General features: G+C 44.2%; 2 protein-coding genes across 4 annotated transcripts; one reads left to right on the top strand and one right to left on the bottom strand.

The window, feature by feature from the left end:
* The first annotated feature begins 242 nt into the window (after positions 1-242).
* Positions 243-4,809, top strand: LOC140999124 (actin nucleation-promoting factor WAS-like). 2 transcript variants are annotated; one of them, XM_073469388.1, is made up of 11 exons: positions 243-419; positions 1,210-1,350; positions 1,528-1,614; positions 1,742-1,838; positions 2,214-2,243; positions 2,337-2,372; positions 2,484-2,688; positions 3,400-3,578; positions 3,686-4,272; positions 4,388-4,499; positions 4,603-4,809. In XM_073469388.1, the coding sequence occupies exons 1-11, from the start codon at positions 318-320 to the stop codon at positions 4,659-4,661; spliced, it is 1,635 nt and encodes a 544-aa protein (XP_073325489.1). In that variant the 5' UTR covers positions 243-317; the 3' UTR covers positions 4,662-4,809. The 2 variants fall into 2 exon arrangements, with proteins under 2 accessions (XP_073325489.1, XP_073325490.1); XM_073469389.1 differs by having other exon boundaries at positions 333-412.
* Positions 4,810-6,021: 1,212 nt separating this feature from the next.
* On the bottom strand, positions 6,022-19,498 carry sema3ga (sema domain, immunoglobulin domain (Ig), short basic domain, secreted, (semaphorin) 3Ga). 2 transcript variants are annotated; one of them, XM_073471051.1, is made up of 18 exons: positions 19,211-19,498; positions 17,281-17,417; positions 11,814-11,974; positions 11,649-11,711; positions 11,410-11,529; positions 11,114-11,207; positions 10,903-11,022; positions 10,635-10,780; positions 10,406-10,520; positions 10,234-10,303; positions 9,383-9,527; positions 9,048-9,270; positions 8,875-8,963; positions 8,733-8,774; positions 8,484-8,641; positions 8,325-8,392; positions 8,118-8,245; positions 6,022-7,136 (listed from the first exon to the last, which is right to left on the bottom strand). In XM_073471051.1, the coding sequence occupies exons 2-18, from the start codon at positions 17,390-17,392 to the stop codon at positions 6,747-6,749; spliced, it is 2,244 nt and encodes a 747-aa protein (XP_073327152.1). In that variant the 5' UTR covers positions 17,393-17,417; positions 19,211-19,498; the 3' UTR covers positions 6,022-6,746. The 2 variants fall into 2 exon arrangements, with proteins under 2 accessions (XP_073327152.1, XP_073327153.1); XM_073471052.1 differs by having other exon boundaries at positions 8,118-8,242.
* Positions 19,499-20,336: the final 838 nt, after the last annotated feature.

The raw sequence follows: 20,336 nt of genomic DNA, 5'->3' as shown, positions 1-20,336 counted from the left end.
AGTTATGCTGCTTTTGTTAATCTGAGTGTTACGTGTGGCTGTAAAACGAGTGTACTCACAGCGGGAGGAGAGCAATAGTGCACTGCCTCTGCTGTGAAATGGAAGTAACACATTCATTCGTGCACTGCATCTGAGAGAAAGAAGAAAAGTGGGGGTTAGAGAAGTGCGGTTTGTCCGTTTCCTGCTTTGAGTTGATGTGTGCACACAGAACAGAGAAGAGAAACTTCCTTGACTCTGACGGTGTAGAGAGGACGCTTTTTTTAAATGCTGCACACATAAAGTTTTAAGATAAAGTGGGAGATTTTAACTTGAGGACCATGAGCCGTGGATCTAAGTCCAAGGTGGAGAGCTCCCGGAGCTCTCTGCTGAGCCCGCAGGAGAATGAGAAGCTGGAGGAGCTGCTGGGCAGAAGGTGTGCTGTAAGTTCTGAGCTGATCAGGGAGGGGATCGAACACTGCGAGGATGATATCCTGCTGTATTCGATCTGACTTGTTTCCTTAATGGTGGAGGAGTTTATTGTACAAGTGAAAGGAGGAACTGTTTGAGATAGAACAGGTATTTCTGGTTGTTACATAAAAATGTGGTTTCTTTCCGGTGGTTAAACATCATGTCTTGATTTGTACCGAGTACAGTTTTTAAGTTGAGGCACGTACGCTGTATGTTCAGCTCTTCAAACACCACCTTCTCAACTTGACTCCTTTTCTGAGCTGATTTTTTTTTCATTTTTTATTGGTTTTATATTTTGAGGGAAATTTGAGTGCCAGGCTTTTTTAAAAAAAAATCGATTTTCTTCAAATGTATCCACAGCACGTTGATGTTAAAGCTGTAAATGCTGACATTAGGTCATCTAAAAGGAGGTAGCTGTAACAGGAAATGATGGCTGAGCAGTTTCTTCCTCTGGTGTCAGAATTAGACACTATCGCTGGGTCTAACAGCGGACTGGATGCTGACTTATGTCAAGATACTGACGTGAGCACGGCAGTTGTGTCTGACTGGCAGAACAGCAACAAAAGATCTGCACATTTTAATGGTTTATATAACTAGAGAGCAACAAGACATTACAAGTTGTTATCTGAGCAAATGAAAGCAGACAAGGAAGTGAATCCTCACCACAAAACTGCAAATTTACATGTTGACTGCAATAAAATGCTCTCAAGTGTCCTATCAGCGCTGAACTGTTATCAATGTGTGTGTCGTCTGTGTTGTTAGTCCGTGGCCACTGCAGTCGCACAGCTGTATATGGCTCTTCCTAACAGTTCATCAGTGTGGAGCCTGCAGCACACCGGGGTCGTCTGCTTCATCAAAGACAACCCTCAGCGCTCATACTTCATACGGATGTTCGATTTGAAGGTAACCTCGCAGAAAGTGAGAGAGTCTAATCAGAAGGACATGTAGGCCTTCTTTAGGCTGATGATCCTGCCATTTATGTCCCTGGAATTGAAAAGTTACTAAACAATGATGCAAGATTACTCACATCCTACATGAGTAATACTGTAAAACTGAAATATGAACCGTGTTTTTCCACAGATAGGGAGGCTGGTTTGGGAGCAGGAGCTCTACAACCAGATTGTTTACTGCTCGCCACAACCGTTCTTTCATACCTTTTCTGCAGATGTAAGCACACCCACCCACTTTTAACCTCTTCCTCATCTTATGATGTGAAGCCACGCAATTATTTTAGTAGGTCACAATACTTGAAAGCGATTCCAAGTCTATTTTTGCTCTTTACTTACACAATCAGGACTGCCAAGTCGGACTGAACTTCGCTACGCAACAGGAAGCAGAAACCTTTCAAAATGCTGTCGAGGACAAAATCAACCAGAGACATAACCGTCAAGGTCAGTGAGGTCACGAGATGTTTATTTTTAGAAATACAGAACATAAACAATTTTTTTAATGACCCTATTTGAAACTACAAAATGTTTGTGTATGTTATTGTGCTAATGTGTTGTTTACCATAAATGAAACAAATGATCCTTTAAATCAACTTTAAATGCCAAAATCTTAAAATATAATATAAAATGTACTTAAGTGCAGGCTGCTGCAGAGACCTCTGGATCGATATATGATAATTGATAACTAATAACTAATTTCTTTTGTCCTTAATTGAACAAAAGTGAAATGTTTTAAGTGTATTTTAGCTGGATAAATGATGTGTTATGGTGCTGTAATGTGACACAAAATGGTTTCTCTCACCTCCTTGTTATTGACAGAGAAGAAACAGCGCCCCCCGCCGCCTAGTGGTAAGATTGCAATACACTTCATGACTGCATTTTTTTTTTTTAACATGTAGAGCAAACTATAAGAATATATTTTCCTTTTTCCTGTCACTGCAGACAGAGGTTCCTTGCCTCCTCCCCCACCTGGACAAGGTGTGTACCACATGCCTCTAATGTAACTTTACCACCACCAATGACATATGAATGATATTAAATAGTAATAACACACAACCCCTGCATGTGCTCTCTGTCTCCCTCCTAAAGCCTCCCCTGGCGGCCCTGGTTCTTTTCACATGGCCACAGTGGACATCCAAAACCCAGACATCCAGTCTTCCCGCTACCGCTCGGCGCCTATTCCTGCTGCCGCCTCACTTCTGAGCAGCAAAGGAAAGAAGGATAAGAAGGACAAGAACAAGAAAAAGGGCTCCAAATTCTCCAAAGCAGACATAGGGGCACCCAGTGGATTTAAGTGAGTGTTTAATTACATTTTTTTAACATTTGTTTTTGACTTTAACACAAGTAAAATGTCATGCCGATAACGTGTTACATAAACGTCCACACCATGCATCCACGGTGTTGAAAGTGATTTAAGTATAGCCGTTAAATCCTTTTATTTTCAGAAAACCAGACAACATGTATCAACTAAATGAGATTATTTCTTATTTCTGTGTAACATCTTTTTTCTGTGATTGAAAACACATACATACAAGGTTATATTTAGCATATTTGGCCTTTATTTAAATAAAATGCAAAGACTGTTCAATATATCTGTTTTATAAAACTATTAAATTCATATTATATTTTTTAAATAAAACACACAAAATTAGGGAGGAATCTAAATGGGATGAATACACTCTTTGGTGCATAACATCCACTGTAGTGGTATTTTCAGTCACAGAAAAAAATCTTCAAGAGATTGTGAGTAAAATCTGGATAAAAGTATTTCTATCAAACAAAATTTAACCTGTCTGGTTTACTGTGAATAAGAGGATTCTTCAGTTATTCAAGCCGTACATCATGCAACTTGTTATCCCTCCGCCATTTTGTATTTATGGTGCCATATCTCAAAATGACAGAGATACAAAGACAATAATCAAATGGGATTGTGGACAAAGCCTTGTTGTTTTACAGTATTCATGAAACCGTATCACATGGTCTCGATCTGTTTCCTCTTCCTCAGACATGTCAGTCATGTCGGCTGGGATCCCAACAACATTGACCCCGACCTATTGAACTTGCTCTCCAAAGCTGGGATCGGTGAAGCTGAGATGAGGGATGAAAAGACCTCCCAGCTCATCTATAATGTCATCGAGCAGTCTGGAGGCATGGAGGCGGTCAAGAGGGAGGTGAACAGAGCAGGTGAGACTCACACTGCACCATCCCGCTCCTCCTTATTAATCTCGCTGCTCCCTCCGATCTAAAAACTCAGGCTAAATTCTTAAACATATCTTCTTATTGCATTATAGGTTCTGGACCTCCACCACCTCCACCCGGCAGACAAGGGCCTCTCCCTCCTGTGCCAGGCTCTGGTCAGTCTGCTCCAACCCCTCCACCTCCTCGAGGCCGCTCCGGCCCCCTGCCTCCTCTTCCAGGCCAGTCACCGCGAGGGAGCACCCAAGCACATCCATCACGTGGAGGTTTGCCACCTCCACCTCCTGCATCAGGCAGAGGTGGTCCTCCACCGCCTCCACCACCAGCACACACTGGACCTCCTTCCTTCTCCCCACCGCAATCCTCGAAGCCCTATCACGCCTCATCCTCCCACAACCTACCTCCTCCCCCGCCTCCATCTAACCAACAGCGCTCTGGGGGTTTCCCACCTCCTCCTGTCCCATCTACACCCAGCAGAGGAGGAGGAGGAGGAGGAGGAGGAGGCCCCCCGCCTCCCCCACCACCCCCTCCACCTCCACCCCCCATGTCTTCAGATTTCCCGCCTCCTCCTCCTGCTTTCTCCAGTGGCCCACCAGCACCTGCTCCTCCTCCATCTGTTGGAGGAGGAGACAGCAGAGGAGCTCTGCTGGATCAGATCCGACTGGGGAAGAAGCTCAAAAATGTAAAGCCTCTTCCTTGTTCTCAGAAACATTTCATACATGCACACATTTGGTGTGGATGTTTGTCGCAGAGATGAATGTTCACATGTTCTCCTGTGATTCTGGTGTGTGTTACAGGTGGTAGACTCTCCTGATGCAGCTCAACCTACGACGCCAGAGTCAAGCGAGGGCATCGTTGGTGCTCTCATGTCGGTCATGCAGAAGAGGAGTAAAGTCATCCATTCCTCTGGTAAATATGAGCATTATTTACACTCCACATGAAGGGCAAGTAAACCAAAAAGTAAAAAAAAAAAAAAAGAGTCTCACATCTTTGTATTTGTCCTCTTTTTCAGATGAAAGTGAAGACGACGGTGGAGATGACGACGACGATGACGACGAATGGGACGACTGATGCGGAAGTTCTAGTTTGTGTGGATTTTGAACTTAGTTCAGCTGTGAATTCAGTTACAAGCCTCTCACTTGCAGCACTGTTACATGATGTCAGACAAACTGGAATATGGCTGTGTGGAAGATGAAATAAACAAATACTTCAATATAAAGGACTTGAAAGTGAAACAACACGAGCTTAAGAGAATTCTGAAATGTTTATATATTTGTTTGAACATTTCCAGTGTAGGATTCATCAGCATGACAACACTGTGTTACTCACAACGGAGGTGAACGGCGGCTCTCGCTGGAAAATATCTTGTTTTTATGCGCTTCCATTTTTAGCCATTTTTAAAAAACCTGTAAATACAGTTTATGACAGAACAACAACAACCAATACTAAATCTGAGCCAGTTTCATTCCCATTTTTTTTTAAAACATACTGTACATTAAAAAAAAAAAACATTATGTTATTTTATCATTTTTCTCATACATCTGTGCAAAGATCCCCAATTCCCTCGAATACCACCACCGACAAAGTGCATAACTGGAAGAACACTGTACGCTATACATATCTTCAAACACTCGCATACTGCAGGTCACTAGAGCACAGGACAGTAAGGGAGTCATTATATGACAACATCCAATGGAATTAGCTTAACAGAACACAGTACAGCTCACAAACAGCGTCACACACCAAGGTTGAAAACGGAACGACAGTAAAATGTACAACTTACAACAAACAGCAACAGGTATGCATGCAACATCTGCATTCATCATATTATGTCCATACAATACAAGAGTAATCCAATGACCATATATATTATATTCACAATCAATATATTACATTTCTGTTTCAAGATACCTGAAAGTACCAAATCTGTGGTTTTGCTTGTTGAAGTCGACATACATACTTTACATCACACCGACCATTTTCCAAAACAAACAATATGTGAACCCATCGCAATGACCCGTCTTTCCAGATGTGTTTTGAAAAGTCTCCTCTTTTTGGTGCATTCAAGGACCATCCAAAATCTGAAATTTAAGAATCAGCTGACGAAAATCTCTGGAAAATCAAACCTGGAAGAGACATAATGTTCAAGCATGTATGTTGTGAAAGAGATAATCATGTTTTTGTAACACCATCATTAAATGGTAAATTTATAGTTAATTAAACTTTAGTTAATAAGAATCAAATGCTTTATAAACCATTTTTAAGCGATTGTTTATCGTAAAGTTGCAACTATTATTCGTTATATTACTGCATATGTGAAAAAAGTAGTATTAAGAATTTTGTGGCTCCAGAGGAAGCTGCATGTTATCTGATAAACTGCCTCCAGTGACGTCACTTAGTGGCTGAGTTGCATTGTGGGTTATGTAGGCACCAGGTTTTGAAAAGGAAGAAGAATGCGTGGAGAAAAAAAAAGGTTCTGCTGTTTCGATTTTGATCATATATCCAAAGGTGGTGTAGTAGTGCAATGCTAGCCAAGTGGACTGCTTTTCAAAACCTGTTGCCTACATTACCCACAATTCAACTTAGCCACCAAGTGATATCACTGAAGGCAGTTTATCAGATTACATGCAGCTCCCTCTGGAGCCACAAAAGGCTTTGTACTACTTCTTTCACATACAGTATGCAGTAGTACTCCCCGAGAGTGACCCTTTAATGAAGTTTCTTCTACTAAATATGTTGATCTTTCCTTGTGATTCCTAAGTCACAGATGCTGGCGTTTCCCATAAGCACCTGAACATAACAAGAAGACGTTTTAAAAAGATCTCTTATGACGGATGATGATCAATCGTGAGCCAGTATCAAATCTCTACGTTGATTTAAATGTCACACTAACATGAACCGATACCTGAAAGTGGAAAAAAAAGCCATCTAAAACTGTACAGTAGTCTTTGGGAAGTGGTCACAGGTCATGTAAAATATATACAAATTGTATTTCCTCAGCTTTTGTTTGCAAAACCACCGATATGGTACTTTAACGACAGCATGACAGCATCACCTGCCTCATGACTGGAGGTGACACACAAACATGCATGTCAAACATAAAAGTCCACCATAAAGTCCAGACAGGCCAGTGTTGGACAGCGTCAGTCCCGCCCTCTAGCCGAGGCCTTGGTCCTGGCTCTCTGTGTGCCTGCGGCTGGTGCGTTTGCGCTGCTGCTGCTGCTGTTGCTGCTGTTTGGGGCTGAGCTGTTCCCAGTAGGACTGGCAGTACTGGTTAATCAGTCTTATCTCAGGAGGGAAAGGCGTGGAGACGAGGGAGGACTGCGTGTACGGTCCCGCTTGACGGGTTTTGGGCTCCTCCTCCTCATCTTGATCGGTGAGAGCTAATACGATGTCTCGATCCAGGATGCGCAGCGCCACGCGGGCCACCGTGTGTTTGAAGTTGTTCTCGGTGGCGAGGCAGTGGTAGAGCCCCGCGTCTGATTGGTTGAGGGACTTCAGGAGGATGCCGTGGTTGGTCTTCAGGATACCTCCCACACGGTTGAGCTGCAGAAAAGAGAGAGAGTAAGAGGTAAAGTCTCAGAGAGGGAACAGTGTATCTGATTTTTTTACACAGATCACAAATAGGCAAGTGGTTTATGCTCTTAAAGGGACAGTTCATCCCAAAATCCCAAAATGTATTTTTCCCCCTTACCTGTAGTGCTTTTTATTCATCTAGATTGTTTTGGTGTGATTTTTAAGATGTCTGCCTTCTTCTTGAATATACTCACACTGAAATATGTATTTTTACCTCCACCAAGAAGGTTATGTTTTCCCCGTTTCCATCTGTTTGTTGGTTAGTTGGTTTGTCATCAGGATCAAACAAAAACTACTGAACGGATTTCCCCGAAACTTGAATGGAGGATGAGTTTCAGTCCAGAATAGACCACATTAACTTTTGGTGTGGATCAGGATAAAGAGAGTCGGATCCAGGAATGTTTTCTGAAGCCCTTTAACACCATGAGATGGGCATTTTTCGACACTTTTGTTGATTTCTCAGGAAATAATCCATGGATGTTCATTTGTGTCTTTTAGTGAGTACAAAAGGGGACTGTTGGGCCTTGGCAGAGGTATGCACTCCCACTCTAGTTGATTTTGGGATGAACTGTCCCTTTAAAGCTATAAATTATTTGGAAAAAAATAGATCATTTGCTTTCTTGCTGAGAATTTGATGAAAACATTGATATCACTCTTATATCTGTCCTGTAAATATCAAGTTAGAGCCTGTTAGCTTAGCATAAAGGTAGAAACAGGGGGAATCAGCTAGCCTAGCTCTGTCTTAACGAAATAAAATCCACCTACAAGCACCTGTTAAGATCACTGATCAACGTGTTATATCTTGTTTATTTAATCCCAAAAAACAAGTGTTGAAATAATATGTTGGTGTGGATATTCTCATCTTCTCATGGCAAGAAAGCAAATGGTTGTATTCCTCCAAAATGTCAAACATTCAAACATTTTCTGAATTTAACTGTTCCTCTTCCTCACCAGTTTCCTCTTTCCTTCCCTCTGGAAGAGCCACTTGACGGTGGCCTGAGGAGAGCGAGGCTGACACTCCAGGAAGGTGCTGCTGCCCTCCACCCCAAACTGCACCGTTTCTCTCAGACGCTTCTCTACTGCACAGAAGATGAAATGGTAACAACTGCTAAGAAAAACTTCATTTTGAAGTGTGCAAAACACAAAAAGTCGCCTCACCTTTGGCATTAAAGCCTCTGCACTGCCTCAGCGGGTCACCATGTTTGACATCCTGTCTTCTGCTCCTCCTGAGGCAAAGATCAGAATTAAGGATTAAGTGGACATCCTCACTTTATGGTCTAGAGACAGTGCGCTGTGAAGATAAGAGACCTCTCTGACCTCTTTGTGGACGGGGTGAAGGCAGAGCAGCTCTCTCCATCCCAGGCGCAGTAGGGGTCTCGAGCCAGACAGCAGTCGGAGCAGGCCCGGCCGTACACACCGCAGCGGTGCAGCGACACCTGGGTCAGCCCCGCGTCTGATGACACGTACAGCTGTTGCTGTGGTGACACAAGCAAAATAAACTCAGCTCAGTGTGGTTGTGAGGAATCTGTTGTGAGTCAGATTTGTGTCAGAAGTGAATTTCCTTACTCTTTTGGAGGATATCTTCATCGTTTTGACTGCAGCTCTGCTCTGTAAATCAATAAATAGCACAAGGGATAAAACAATAAGACTCTATTTTTTAAGATTAGCGTATTTTAGTCTTTTCAGGATCACATTTTTTTAGACGTACCCGGAAAACTTCCACTTCCTCTAGTGTCAGTTCCTCCATGCTAGTTGGGTCCTTCGGCAAAACTATAACTTTCTGGACAGTGCCTCGATCTAGAAGGAAGAGAGATTATAATTAAGAACGACACTGTCTCGCCAAGATAATCCTCAAGCCATCAGCCCCGTTTGCCGTCTCACCTGTCCCCAGGAAGAGCACCTCGTAGCGTCCGTCCACAGCATCCACCTGATCCACCACCATGGCAGTGAAGCGGTAGTCCACACCGGTTCTCACCACCAGGGGGCGGCGGTGGATAGGGTAAACTGGATGGAACATGAGGGGATGAGCTCTGATGAAATTCACGGCCTCATCCGAGAAGTTTTTGGAGGAGCGGATACCGGGAGTGAACGTTCCCCCTGGACACTGGATGAGTAAGCAGGAAGTCATTAGGAGGAGGAGTTTGTTTATATCATCACTCAGATGACAGTGGTTTATCTGATTGCATCACTTTGGAAATAACATGACTCAAACGTACTGTTCCAGGCCGTGGGTAGGGAATCTTGCCAGTGTACTCGGTCCATTGGTAATTATGCCCATGCTTGTGGGCGAACGGTCCATTGAAAACATTGCGGATATCAGCCATCGAGTACACGCAGACGGCTGAGCCCTTGAACACAGAGCTGGAGCACAAAACAAACAATTAAGGTGAGAGGTGGAGGGAGGAGACAGCTCGAGCCCTGTCTCTGAAATTAAAGCAAGAGTCATCCACAAAATTGCAGTATAGAATGTAACTTTTGGACTTTTACTTGAAATTGAAAATTAAGTCATTATCTACCCATCCCCATGCCGATAGAAAGTCGGGTGAAGTTTCGTAGTCCACAAAACATTTCTGGAGCTTCACAGCAAAACAGCGTTGCAGTATTCTCCTAAACAACTGAAGTACTTGTTTTAAACATAATGAACTGTAGATGCTAAGCTAAAAGCATTAGCATGGACCACGTCTGAGGTCGGTGCATGAGCTCAACTGTTTGTCAAGGCTGGAATAAAATAACCTCTTTTCAAATCAATTTGGGATCTCAGGGCTTCAGGAGATTCAGATTACGACGGATGATTTTTCTGTTTTTTTTTTTACGTTTTAAAACAGGTCCCCATCTACTTCAGTTGTTTAGGAGAGCGCTGCAACGCTGTCCAGAAAAAAACTGTAGACGACGAAACTTAGTCCTACTTTCCATCGGCATGAGAGTGATTAGATAACGACTGAATTTTGATTTTTGGGTGAACTTTTCCTTTAAGTAAAAATATCTAAATACTTCTTCCAAATTGGCAAAACAGATCAGTTGGGGGTGAGACTTGAATTTATCAACCAGGCCTCCAAACTCAACTCACCCTGCTGTGGTGAAGAGAGCGTACACCATCGGGTTTCGCTCATCCTGTGTCGGCTGAATAAACACATCACCTGGAAGAGGAATGATACAAAATCAATAACGCGAGGGTAAAAAGCGGTCGCAATTAAAATGCAATCAGTTTAATCAGAGTGCTTATTTTATTGTGGCCTCACGTAGTTCATCAAACCGCGTCTCCACTCCATCTTCTCCTATCACTGAGCAGATAAGGCGAGCCTTTAGGAACGTCGTCCAACGGTTCACCAGGGACTTCTGCCCTCCTTCATCATTCTAGACAGGAAGGAAATTGGGTCACGGCTCAATACGTACAACGTGTTTCATATCGCACAAAGGTAAGCTGCGTGCATTTTCGCTGCATATGTGATGCGGCTCGGCTCGGCTCACCAGACACACTCTTCCCACTCTGGCTAAAACGCTGGGGCTCGCCCCGCCGCTCGAGTCCAGACTCTTCTCACGGAAGAAGAAGTAAAGCTTGTCGTCGTTCTTTTCTGCACTGTCAGGGATCTGCTGGATCTGAACAAACACAGGCTCTGTGGGGATAACAACACATAAGCAGAGAAGGGATTGAGGCAAGTGGTTGTCAAATAAAAAAAGAGAGGAACCATAACCTGTAATCTGCAGCGTTTACCTCCTCACACCCACACTTACTCACCGTTGAGCCACCTGGAGTCATACTGCTCCGTTCTGATTGCTGTTCTCCCTCCCATGGTCCTAAACAGAGCGGCATCTGTACTCATGAAGTCAATATGGACACCCGCGTAGAGGTTACCATCTGCAGAGGTGCGAAAGTAAAGAGAGGCTTCGTGATTCAGCAGCGTGAGGAATTTGATAAGATTCTGTGATTATTATTCTGCCTGTCTTACGGATCAGAACCGCGATGTTCTCCTGTTTGGGATCATAGGAACATTTTCCCTTCCCTGAATCCACATACCCAGGGACCAGCCTAAACAGGTAGTCCTGCAGGGGGGGGGAGAGAAAGCATAAAAATAGATCGCTAAAACGTCACAAGGGAGCGTGGGGAAATCATAAACAAATCAGTGTCCCAGTTTGTACTCCTGAAATATTTAGCAGGACAGCGCTTTCCAGGCCTACTGCTGAGGGAATCGTGCGGTAAATCCCACTCGGGGAGTTGTGTAAGTGTCTTTTTTTTCTTGCTCACCTCTGCTCTCCAGCCCCTGTTGATGAACGTGCAGATGGGCTGGTACGCCCCCGTCCCGCAGGTGTAGAGGTGGGTGCGGTTCCACGGCTCTATCAGGCGCACGAAGTTGGCACATTCGCCCTGCACAAAGACGAGTAAGACAAATGGAATTCAAACATCTTCATCGTCATTGTCCCGTCTTGAAAAGGTGAGGGCTCGGATTTTTTTGAAAAGAGCAGGATGTCAACACATGTTCCCACCTGTCTTCCCTTTCCTGTCATCTGACATTCTCCCTTTCTCTTAGCGGACGCCGGCCAGTGGATCTTTTGAGAAAATCAGAAAATGCTGGATTATTAAGGATACATAGAAGCATAATAGCAGACTGGATTTAAGAAAAAAAGCAAGCTGGTAGAGTTTGTACGTACGATGAGGGGCTCTTTGTTGACATTGTGCATGTCCAGAGCCACCAGGTACTCCCGGCTGCCAAGGTACAGACGGCCCTGATCCTGATCCATCAGGAGGATGCGGTAGTCGCTGGTGTTGAAGGAGAAACTGAAGGGTCTGGCTGCCCTCGTGTCCATCAGCTCTGTGTGAAAAAAAGCCTCTTTTTTAGTACTTTTAATGTTCTTTTTTAAAAACTGTACTTCTATTCTTTACTTGAGTATATTTCTGAGGGAGTGACCTACTTCATACCTCACTACATTTGCCATTCACACCTCTGTTACAACAAGTCTGCTCTAAATTGATGGGACTGAGTGTAATGGCGGCACGCACGGAGCATCTCTACTGTAGATGCCAAGTTACCAGCTGCCTGGCAGCGTTGCCAGGTTGGGAGGTTTTCCGCCTAATTGGGGGGTAAAATGTGTTTGGGCAGGAAGACAGAATTTGGGTGGTTTATCTATGAATTTGGCGGGTTTGAAAATAAATGAAAAATTATAGGTTATCGGTCATTGGATGAAAATGAAATAATTGCTGATAAATAGGAAGATACACAACAAATCTTATTAGAGCTGGGGAATTTTAAATCAGTCATCTTTGCTCACTACATCTGAGCCTCTCTCACCTTCAGGTGTGCAGACGCAAAAGGTCAGGAGCTTATTATTGGTTATCTTACTGGTATCGGCCATGAGAAGCAGGTTATTATCGGGATCGGTTGAAAAAAATCCATATCGTGCATCGCTAATTAAAAATACATTCATAAATTGTATGAATTAGTTCTGCGAACACATCCAGCCACTCACAACAACTTTGATATGACATCTTTTTAATTTACTCTACTGAGAGGAGACATCAGTTACCATGATTTAATAGGAAAGTAACGCACACTAAGGACCGCACTGAGGTGCTGATCACTGGAAGTGGACTGGAAAGCAGAAAAGGCGTCTCTCAGTCTGGCTTCATGTGCGTTTTTTCTTTTTAATCTGGTGACGTTTCGGCTCTCGGGCCTTCTTCAAAATCAACAACCCATACTCCAAACGTGTCGCCAGACACGCCCTAATGACACATCTAATGGTGATCGGACAATTATACTCCTCCACTAGGGTGGGAACAAACAAGCAAGAGTCCTTGAGTGACTTAAGACTTTGAAAACAGGCAGTGACAGAATACAGCCAATTAAACCACCGCAGAAGTTAAAAGAAAACGCTGCTTCGTTCGTACCACATGCAGAGATCAAACAGATATAAAGAAAATGTTTGTCTTTAGGGTGTGGCTTATATAAAATATCTGTGGCTGTGACGGAGTACTGCTGTTGATGTTGAAGAAGGCCTGAGGGCTGAAACTCCGTCATAATAAAAAGAAAAATGCATATGGGGACACACTTTTGTGTGAGGTACCATCATTACCGACTTGTAAACACACACAAGCTGCAGTGTTTATGCAAATCATTATATTTGTGGTAAGAGACACCTCTGTGCTTGCATCACAACATCATAATTTGTTTGTGTTTTTTAATTGCACGGGATTCCAGACATACTCCTCTCTCCGTCTTCTCCTGTCTCTGTCTTTAGGCTTTAGGCTATACTTTTAAGGTCTGTCGCAGTTTACTAAGGTAGATAAAACCAACTTATTTTTGTTGTTTGAGCTGTTCCTTTAGTTTTTCTTCATTTTAAAAGGGTACATTTTTGAGTCTTGACTCTTTTGGTTGGGAATGAGACTCATTGGACCTTGAAGGCAGAGGGCGGAAATGGGAAACAGTTTTATATTTGAGTTGCACAATGTAGACTTCTATCTGTGTTCTCACAAACCTGTGAACACTCAAATTGTTGTTTACTTACTAGGTCATGACTAAAAGTTGTGATGAAGCACAAAACTCAATGGATAATATTTGGGTACTTTCTTTTTTTTATCACTTTGCTTGAATTTGGAGCAGTTATTGGGCTGGAAAGCATCAAACCGATCTGGCAACCCTGCTGTCTGGAAGAAAACGAAGCACCACTTGTCTTTTGACCATGATGGGGTGATGACGAAGCAAAACCCAAGAACAAGAGGCAGATTCAGGCAACACTCTCTGTCCACACTTTTTATACCAGAATCTAAAACAGACAAATATCACACGATGAAGTGCTCTCTGCTTTTTAAAAACTCTTCTAATCACCACAGGCACACTGAAGTAAGTTGCACCTACTTCAGGTGAAAACGTCGTTAGCTAGCTAATGTTAGCTATCTAAATTTTTTGTGTGTAGCGGTAATGCTTGATGTGATGATCACTGGCGGACTCGAGGGGAGCGGAAAGTGGGCGATCGCTCCCCCTGGTGCCCCCATGTACGAAAAAACACAGCGAAAGTGCCCTCTATGGTGGACGAAACATGATAAAGTGCACTCTAGGTTTCCCTTCTAGTGGACAAAACATGGTGAAGTGTCCTCTCTTCACTGTAAATATTTCACGACTTTCTGCGAGCTGGTGCCCCCTAAAAACCCCATCACAAACGTGAAGCCCTTTTTTTTATTTTTTTCGCCCCTGCCCCTCGAACATCCTGGGCCCGTCACTGGTGATGATATGGTAACTTTCACTTTTACTTGAGTCATTTTCATGGGAGCTATTGCACTTTTTACGTGCGTGAAGATTTTCAGCACTCAACCCATCCCTGACAAAGTGTTCCAGCTTTGTTAAAAAACAGTAACTCCACCATTAGGAAAACCAACAGCAGGGGGAGCAGAGGTTACTCCTCCAAACCTCCTCACATTATTCCCTGTATGCCTTTAACATGTTTCATTACTGACTTGGATGAACTTATGGTGCCTTGTACAACACCCTTCTCACTTCTTTTCTGGAAAATGTGTGTCACTGATTAAATATAACTCAACTTAGTGCATTTTAAGAAACATATTTGCTTTTAAGATCTTAATATTTTATGCGTCCTGACTGTCTGATTGAGTTTAAGGCGCCACATGCCGGCTGGAGTTAGACGAAAAAGCAGGTCCCTTAGGAGACACGGTCAGTGGAACTGGGAGCTAATTCTTAAGATCAGGATTGTGTTCAGCAGAGCGTAGCCTGTTAAGACACGCTGCGGTGGAAAATGTTTCTGCTTTTCTTTTTTCTTTTTTGTTCTCCTGAAAGCTTTGATTGAACAGTTTTCATCCGCTGCGAGACAAATGGACTGTGTGCCGCACTCTGCCTCCGAGTGTGACTTATTTCCATTCTTCCACACGACAATCCACACGCACACACACACACACATCTGTGACCAGATAGTGACCGGCACATGTGGCATGTTAAAGACAGCGGGATTATATAATGACAAATGTCCGCACAGACCCTCACAAGCCGGCTTACGGGGGGGATTCGGGGAGGAAGCGCAATCTTTATTTACATCAAAGTGTCTGCCATCTTCCTTTTGAGGTCACCGTTAACAGGATGCAGTCAAGGTGCCACTAAAATAAGCCGTGCAATCGGATCTCCGGCCGACACGAGATGGAGCCTTTGAGGTGGGACGAGGTCCGGTTCTGTTCCTGAGAGGTAAACACAGGATAACACGCCGGGGGGCCAGGCTCCACTGGGCCATAGTGGATTCACTGGAGGGGCTAAATGTAGAAACACCACACCCCTATACATGTCTCCATTCTCCAAAAATAGCAAACAATGTACTGCCATCATCTGGTAAACATTCAGCAAACACTTATCCCCTGACAACATTCTCACACTGATAGGGAAACACGGGGAAGGACACACAATTATAGTATGAAGCTACGGCCGGGTGCTGTAACCTCTCATGTTACAACCTGACAACATATTGTCACTAAGGCACTAATGACCACTGCTGGTTAGTCCCAGGCCTATCCCAAGTATGAGCAAACTGGTGACAGCAGCGAGAGGGCACGAGATTCTGAAACATGGCTTCAGTTACACGGCACATTTTGCTCTCTAGCAATGATGACTAATTCTATCAAGCCAGACTCAGTCAGGTCTCTTTGAAGTGACTGACACAACTTCCCAGTGACAGAGGAAACTGTGTGTAACATCTCTATCCTCTGCAGGCCTCCAGAGTGTCACTCAGGGCCGGCTCATTCGTTCAGAGGAGTCACATGTCCTCCAGCCGCCCCGAAAAACCTCCTCCACAGGCGCCTCGGGGAACAAAGAGACTCGGTGTCACAAACAATGAACAATAAATCCTTGGAGTGGCAGAAAACAGTTGGGGAGTAAATCCAACTTTTCTCCTTTTTGTTCGGCATTAGGGGGAAGGGCGAAGTGAGGGCGAGCGAGGGCTGTGAATGCGGCCGCTTTATCGACAGAAAACCCCTCACAATTCAACACCTCTCAGCTGCTCCCAACAAGCTGCTGTGCATGAATTTTTCATGGGGAGCTCTGCACAGATGTGAATTCCTCTATCTAACGCTGGGAGGAACACGATCAAGAGTTCAAGACCAAACTTGTGTAATTGCACAGACCACTACTTTGTGCACCCCGCTGCAAAGAAAAAACAACACTGGTGTATGTGTATAAGCTGTTTACTGGAAGAGGATTAGTGTTAAAGGTCATATAAAAATGCACTGCAATTCTTCTCTCGGGCCTCAAATGGAACTGTTGCCGTGCACGACAGCCACGAGCAGCACGCAGACAGCTGTTTTCAGTCTGACGAAATGGGCTGAATTCAAAACAGCCCCACATAGCTCCTGATTAGCTCACCTCTAATCTGCTTCAGATGTCGGCTGTTGAATTTGTACAAAATCATAAACGTGTCTCGAGATGAGACAACCCGACACGTTTACGCTGCCTGAACCTGACCCGGGACCAGAGCAGCTTTTTTGACTCACCTCCACATGAAAGCGTGCCATAAATCTGATAAGACCTTCGGGTGTGACGTGTGTCAGGTGCACTTGGAAGTGACAACATGATGGGGATGCAGAAAATAACTGTAATCATGCGGCATTGTTTTCGATCAAAGGTGTCATCCACCTATTTGTAACATGAGTCTCAACAGCATGGGAAAATCCCACACGACCACAAAAAAAGGCTTCAAACCCGCCATCCTCAACCGTTTTGAACTCGCGCCTCGCGGCCAAAACATTTAACTTTTGAAATTTTTGCTCCTGTGATCAAATTTCAGGTGTTTCCTTCCTTTTCGTGTCGTCGTGTCACATCAAAAACAAAGAAGAGCTGAAGGGTCAGACACCAGTGGGTGTTGGGTTCAGGGTGTGGGGAGAAATTCTGTTGAAGGGCACTACCAGTAACCAGCCACCACGTAATATCCACCTTTTGTTTCCAGGGTCGCCCTGTTTGACATGTGGCAGGAAATACGTTCTTTACATATGTATAAAGAGGAAGTATAACCGGTGTGGTGTGGATGTGTGCGCGGGCGGTGCGTGAGCTTGTGTGTGCGACCAAAAGAAAACTATTAAGACAATAATCCCTGCTGTCAGGAGAGTTTTTCAGGTTAATCTGTAGGAGCTCACCTTTGAAGGAGAGGCGAACCCTGGGAGCAGACTGCTGCAGGCCCGAGCCTCTGTAAACACATAAGGCCAACAGGAGGAGTTGGGCTCCGGATGCTGTCATGGTAACAGTCATGCAGGTAGCCCACAGAGATCTAAATCTGGAAGAAAAAAGAAAGAGGAATGAACTATTATTATAGTGTGCCCCAAGAGAAATACGAGACAGAAAAAGAAAGGAAGGACAGGCAAGAGACTCTCGCTCTCTCTCTCTTCCTCTGATGTCTCTGATCAGAAGTCTGGCCTGCAGCCTTCCAAGGCGAGACGTATAGTTTGGCAGGAGAGAACAACGTCCAAATCTTCACACCTGCTCTGGAAAATATGACAGCCCTATTATTTATTTAAAGAGTAAACGCAGTGAGGTATGCGTTAAGACTGTTTAATGCCATTTGCGAGCACGGTCGCATGGAAAAAAAACTCTGAAAAAGGGGAGATTGAAGTCTTCTCGTCCTCACCTTGTGCATGTTCTTAAACACATTACCATCACTTTTAACATATATTTCACCCCCTTTTTTCCTCGAAAACAAGACTCCGAAGCCCATCAGTGATTCCCCTCGGCCTCTCTCTCGGTTCTTTCAACAAAGCACGTCTGCCTACCCTTCAGAAGTTGACGAGTGAAATACATGACAGTTCAAAGAAACAGGTAGCCCTGGCTGAAACAATTTCTGACAGTTTAGGGGTGTTGAAACGTAGCCTAACTGTTAGACCTTAACTCAAGCATTCATTATGCATCTGCACTTTGCTGGAGAGGATCCCATATAAATTATGAATACTAAAAGCTGAGTCCACAACATCCATTAAATTGTCTCCCTGAAGGTGTGCTTTGCTCGGGCTGTAAGCCATCCCACGGGCTTTTCTTTTTTCTCGTGTCATCCATGTAGCCAGAGGCCTCCTGTGGCTACGCGGTACAAGCCCTCCAAATAGAGGGGGCTTTTAGGGCGAAAAAAAAAGTGGGGAGATTTCACAAAAATGTTCATTATTATTTCCCAACACGGGCAGTAAGTCATGTGTGATGTGAAGACACGTTCCCATTAAAGATAAGTGATGACACAGAAATGACTGGCATGCTGACTGAATATTGAGAAATTAAAAACAGAAGCCACTGGAGTGGGGAACGCCTCGCAGGCAGGGCTTGCTGGCATAATCACACAGTTTGCCATATATCTGCTCGGCGGGGAGGCTTGATCTCCATTCCTGCTCATCCGACACTGTACGTTCACTGTTAATAATACATATGCACCAGGAGAGAGGGGGGGGGGGACCAAAAATGATGATTTCACGTCAGGAGGAGTCACAGGTATTTATCACCTGGAGAGAGGATCAATCAGAACAGCAGCAACAACGCACATGAATAAATAATCAAAGCAAAAATGGAAAAAAATGTGATTATCAGACACATTTTCACCCTTGTTTTTTAATATGTGTCTTATTCTAAACTGTATATGGCTTTAAATTCATGTTCACACATTATATTTGATCTGGTTTCATTTAAATAGGAATAAAAAAAGAGAAGGGAGGTGATCTCTTTGTCTGAAATCATCAATCAGGAGCTAAAATATGACACAAAAAAGCGCATGTGGAGCTCCACGATGATGGCCTGGTTGTATCAGTATGAATGACGGGGTTTCTACTGGGTTTCTGTGCTGGGTGGTACCGGCAGGACAGATTAAAGTTCAGCTGTAACAACACATGGTTTCCATCTTTATAAAAAAGAAATAATTACAGGATCTCAATAACCTAGTTTTTTTTCCTTTACGCGGAGGAGTGCGCACTTACCTGTGAACTCAACATCCAGAAATAGGAACCGAACAAATGTGTGCAGTCATTCACACCGCCGCTACACAGTAACCAAACATGAGTTAAAAGTTAAACCAGAGGGGAAGTTAAACGTCTTTACCTTTGATTCTTCTCCTGGACTCTTTCAGTGAAAAAAACGCCTCGGAGGATCCACAAACTTGCGGGGATTTGTTACCGCTGCATTCCCCGCGTTTTGGTGCCTCGGAGCTGGATTCGGAAAAATCTCCCTCAGCAGCGCTGCGCAGGAATAAAACAATCCGATAGGTTTGCAAATTCCCCTGGAGAGAAAAAAGAAAAGAGAGGAGGGAGAAAAAAAAAGAAAAGAAGAAGCGCTGCTTGTCTAATCAGTCGATATTAACCGACAGCATTTGATCCATGAAACATTAAAAAAAAAAAGAAGAGGAAGAAAAACACAGCTGATCCCTGAACGGTTCCTCCACTCTTTCCAAAAAAAAAAAAAAAGTTTAAGCCTGGATGGCAGCAACCATCACCGTCATGTGAGCAAAGAGGTTGGTCCTTTAAATTGAGCCTTTTCTAAAGGGAGTTCTGAGTGTGAATCAAGTGACCAGGTGCAGGTGTTGGGAGGGAGAGAGTCTGCCCTGCTGTCCTCTCCCTTCTGTTCTGCCCCCACCCAGCCTTCCCTCTCCTGTTGGCCCACAGCAGCATTGGACCAAACCTCTTGGTACACCATATGGGTATGATTAACCCTGTCACTGCTGGTGAGTTAACACACATTTACTGTAAACCCAGCCATGGATCTATGTCAGCTCAATAGCCCTCTCTCTTGGCAGGGCTTCTTAACACCAAATAATTAAGTGAAACGCTGAAACAGCCGCTGTTTGATGTGAATGTGTTCTCATGCTCCAGGAGGGCCACACACTATTCTTATACATGATGCACGGGGGCTGAAATTCACCGTTAAAGAGCAGCAACTCAGACAGTGTCGCCATTACTCCTCGGTCCAACATGGGAGCCAGGTCAGCCGAAAAAAAAGATTCCTGGGATTCCTCTGAGGCTGGCTTCAGCGCTCATGACAACAGTGACAAAGCCAGGAGAGGGAGACGAAGGAGGGGAGGGGAGGGGGGAGGGGGGGGGGGGGGGGGGCGGGGACTGGACGTAAAGGACATCCATCCTGTTAACAGAGCCTTGAGCTTGAAATTAAAACAGCCTTCAGAGAGAGAGCCTCTCTTCATTACTGGCTTTGTGGTGAGCTCTGACGCAGTATG

The sequence above is a fragment of the Pagrus major genome, chromosome 7, assembly GCF_040436345.1.
Source record: "Pagrus major chromosome 7, Pma_NU_1.0".
Classification (NCBI taxonomy): Eukaryota; Metazoa; Chordata; class Actinopteri; order Spariformes; family Sparidae; genus Pagrus; species Pagrus major.
Note: the sequence above shows the minus strand (reverse complement) of the source record. Positions and strands in the feature narration are given on the sequence as shown.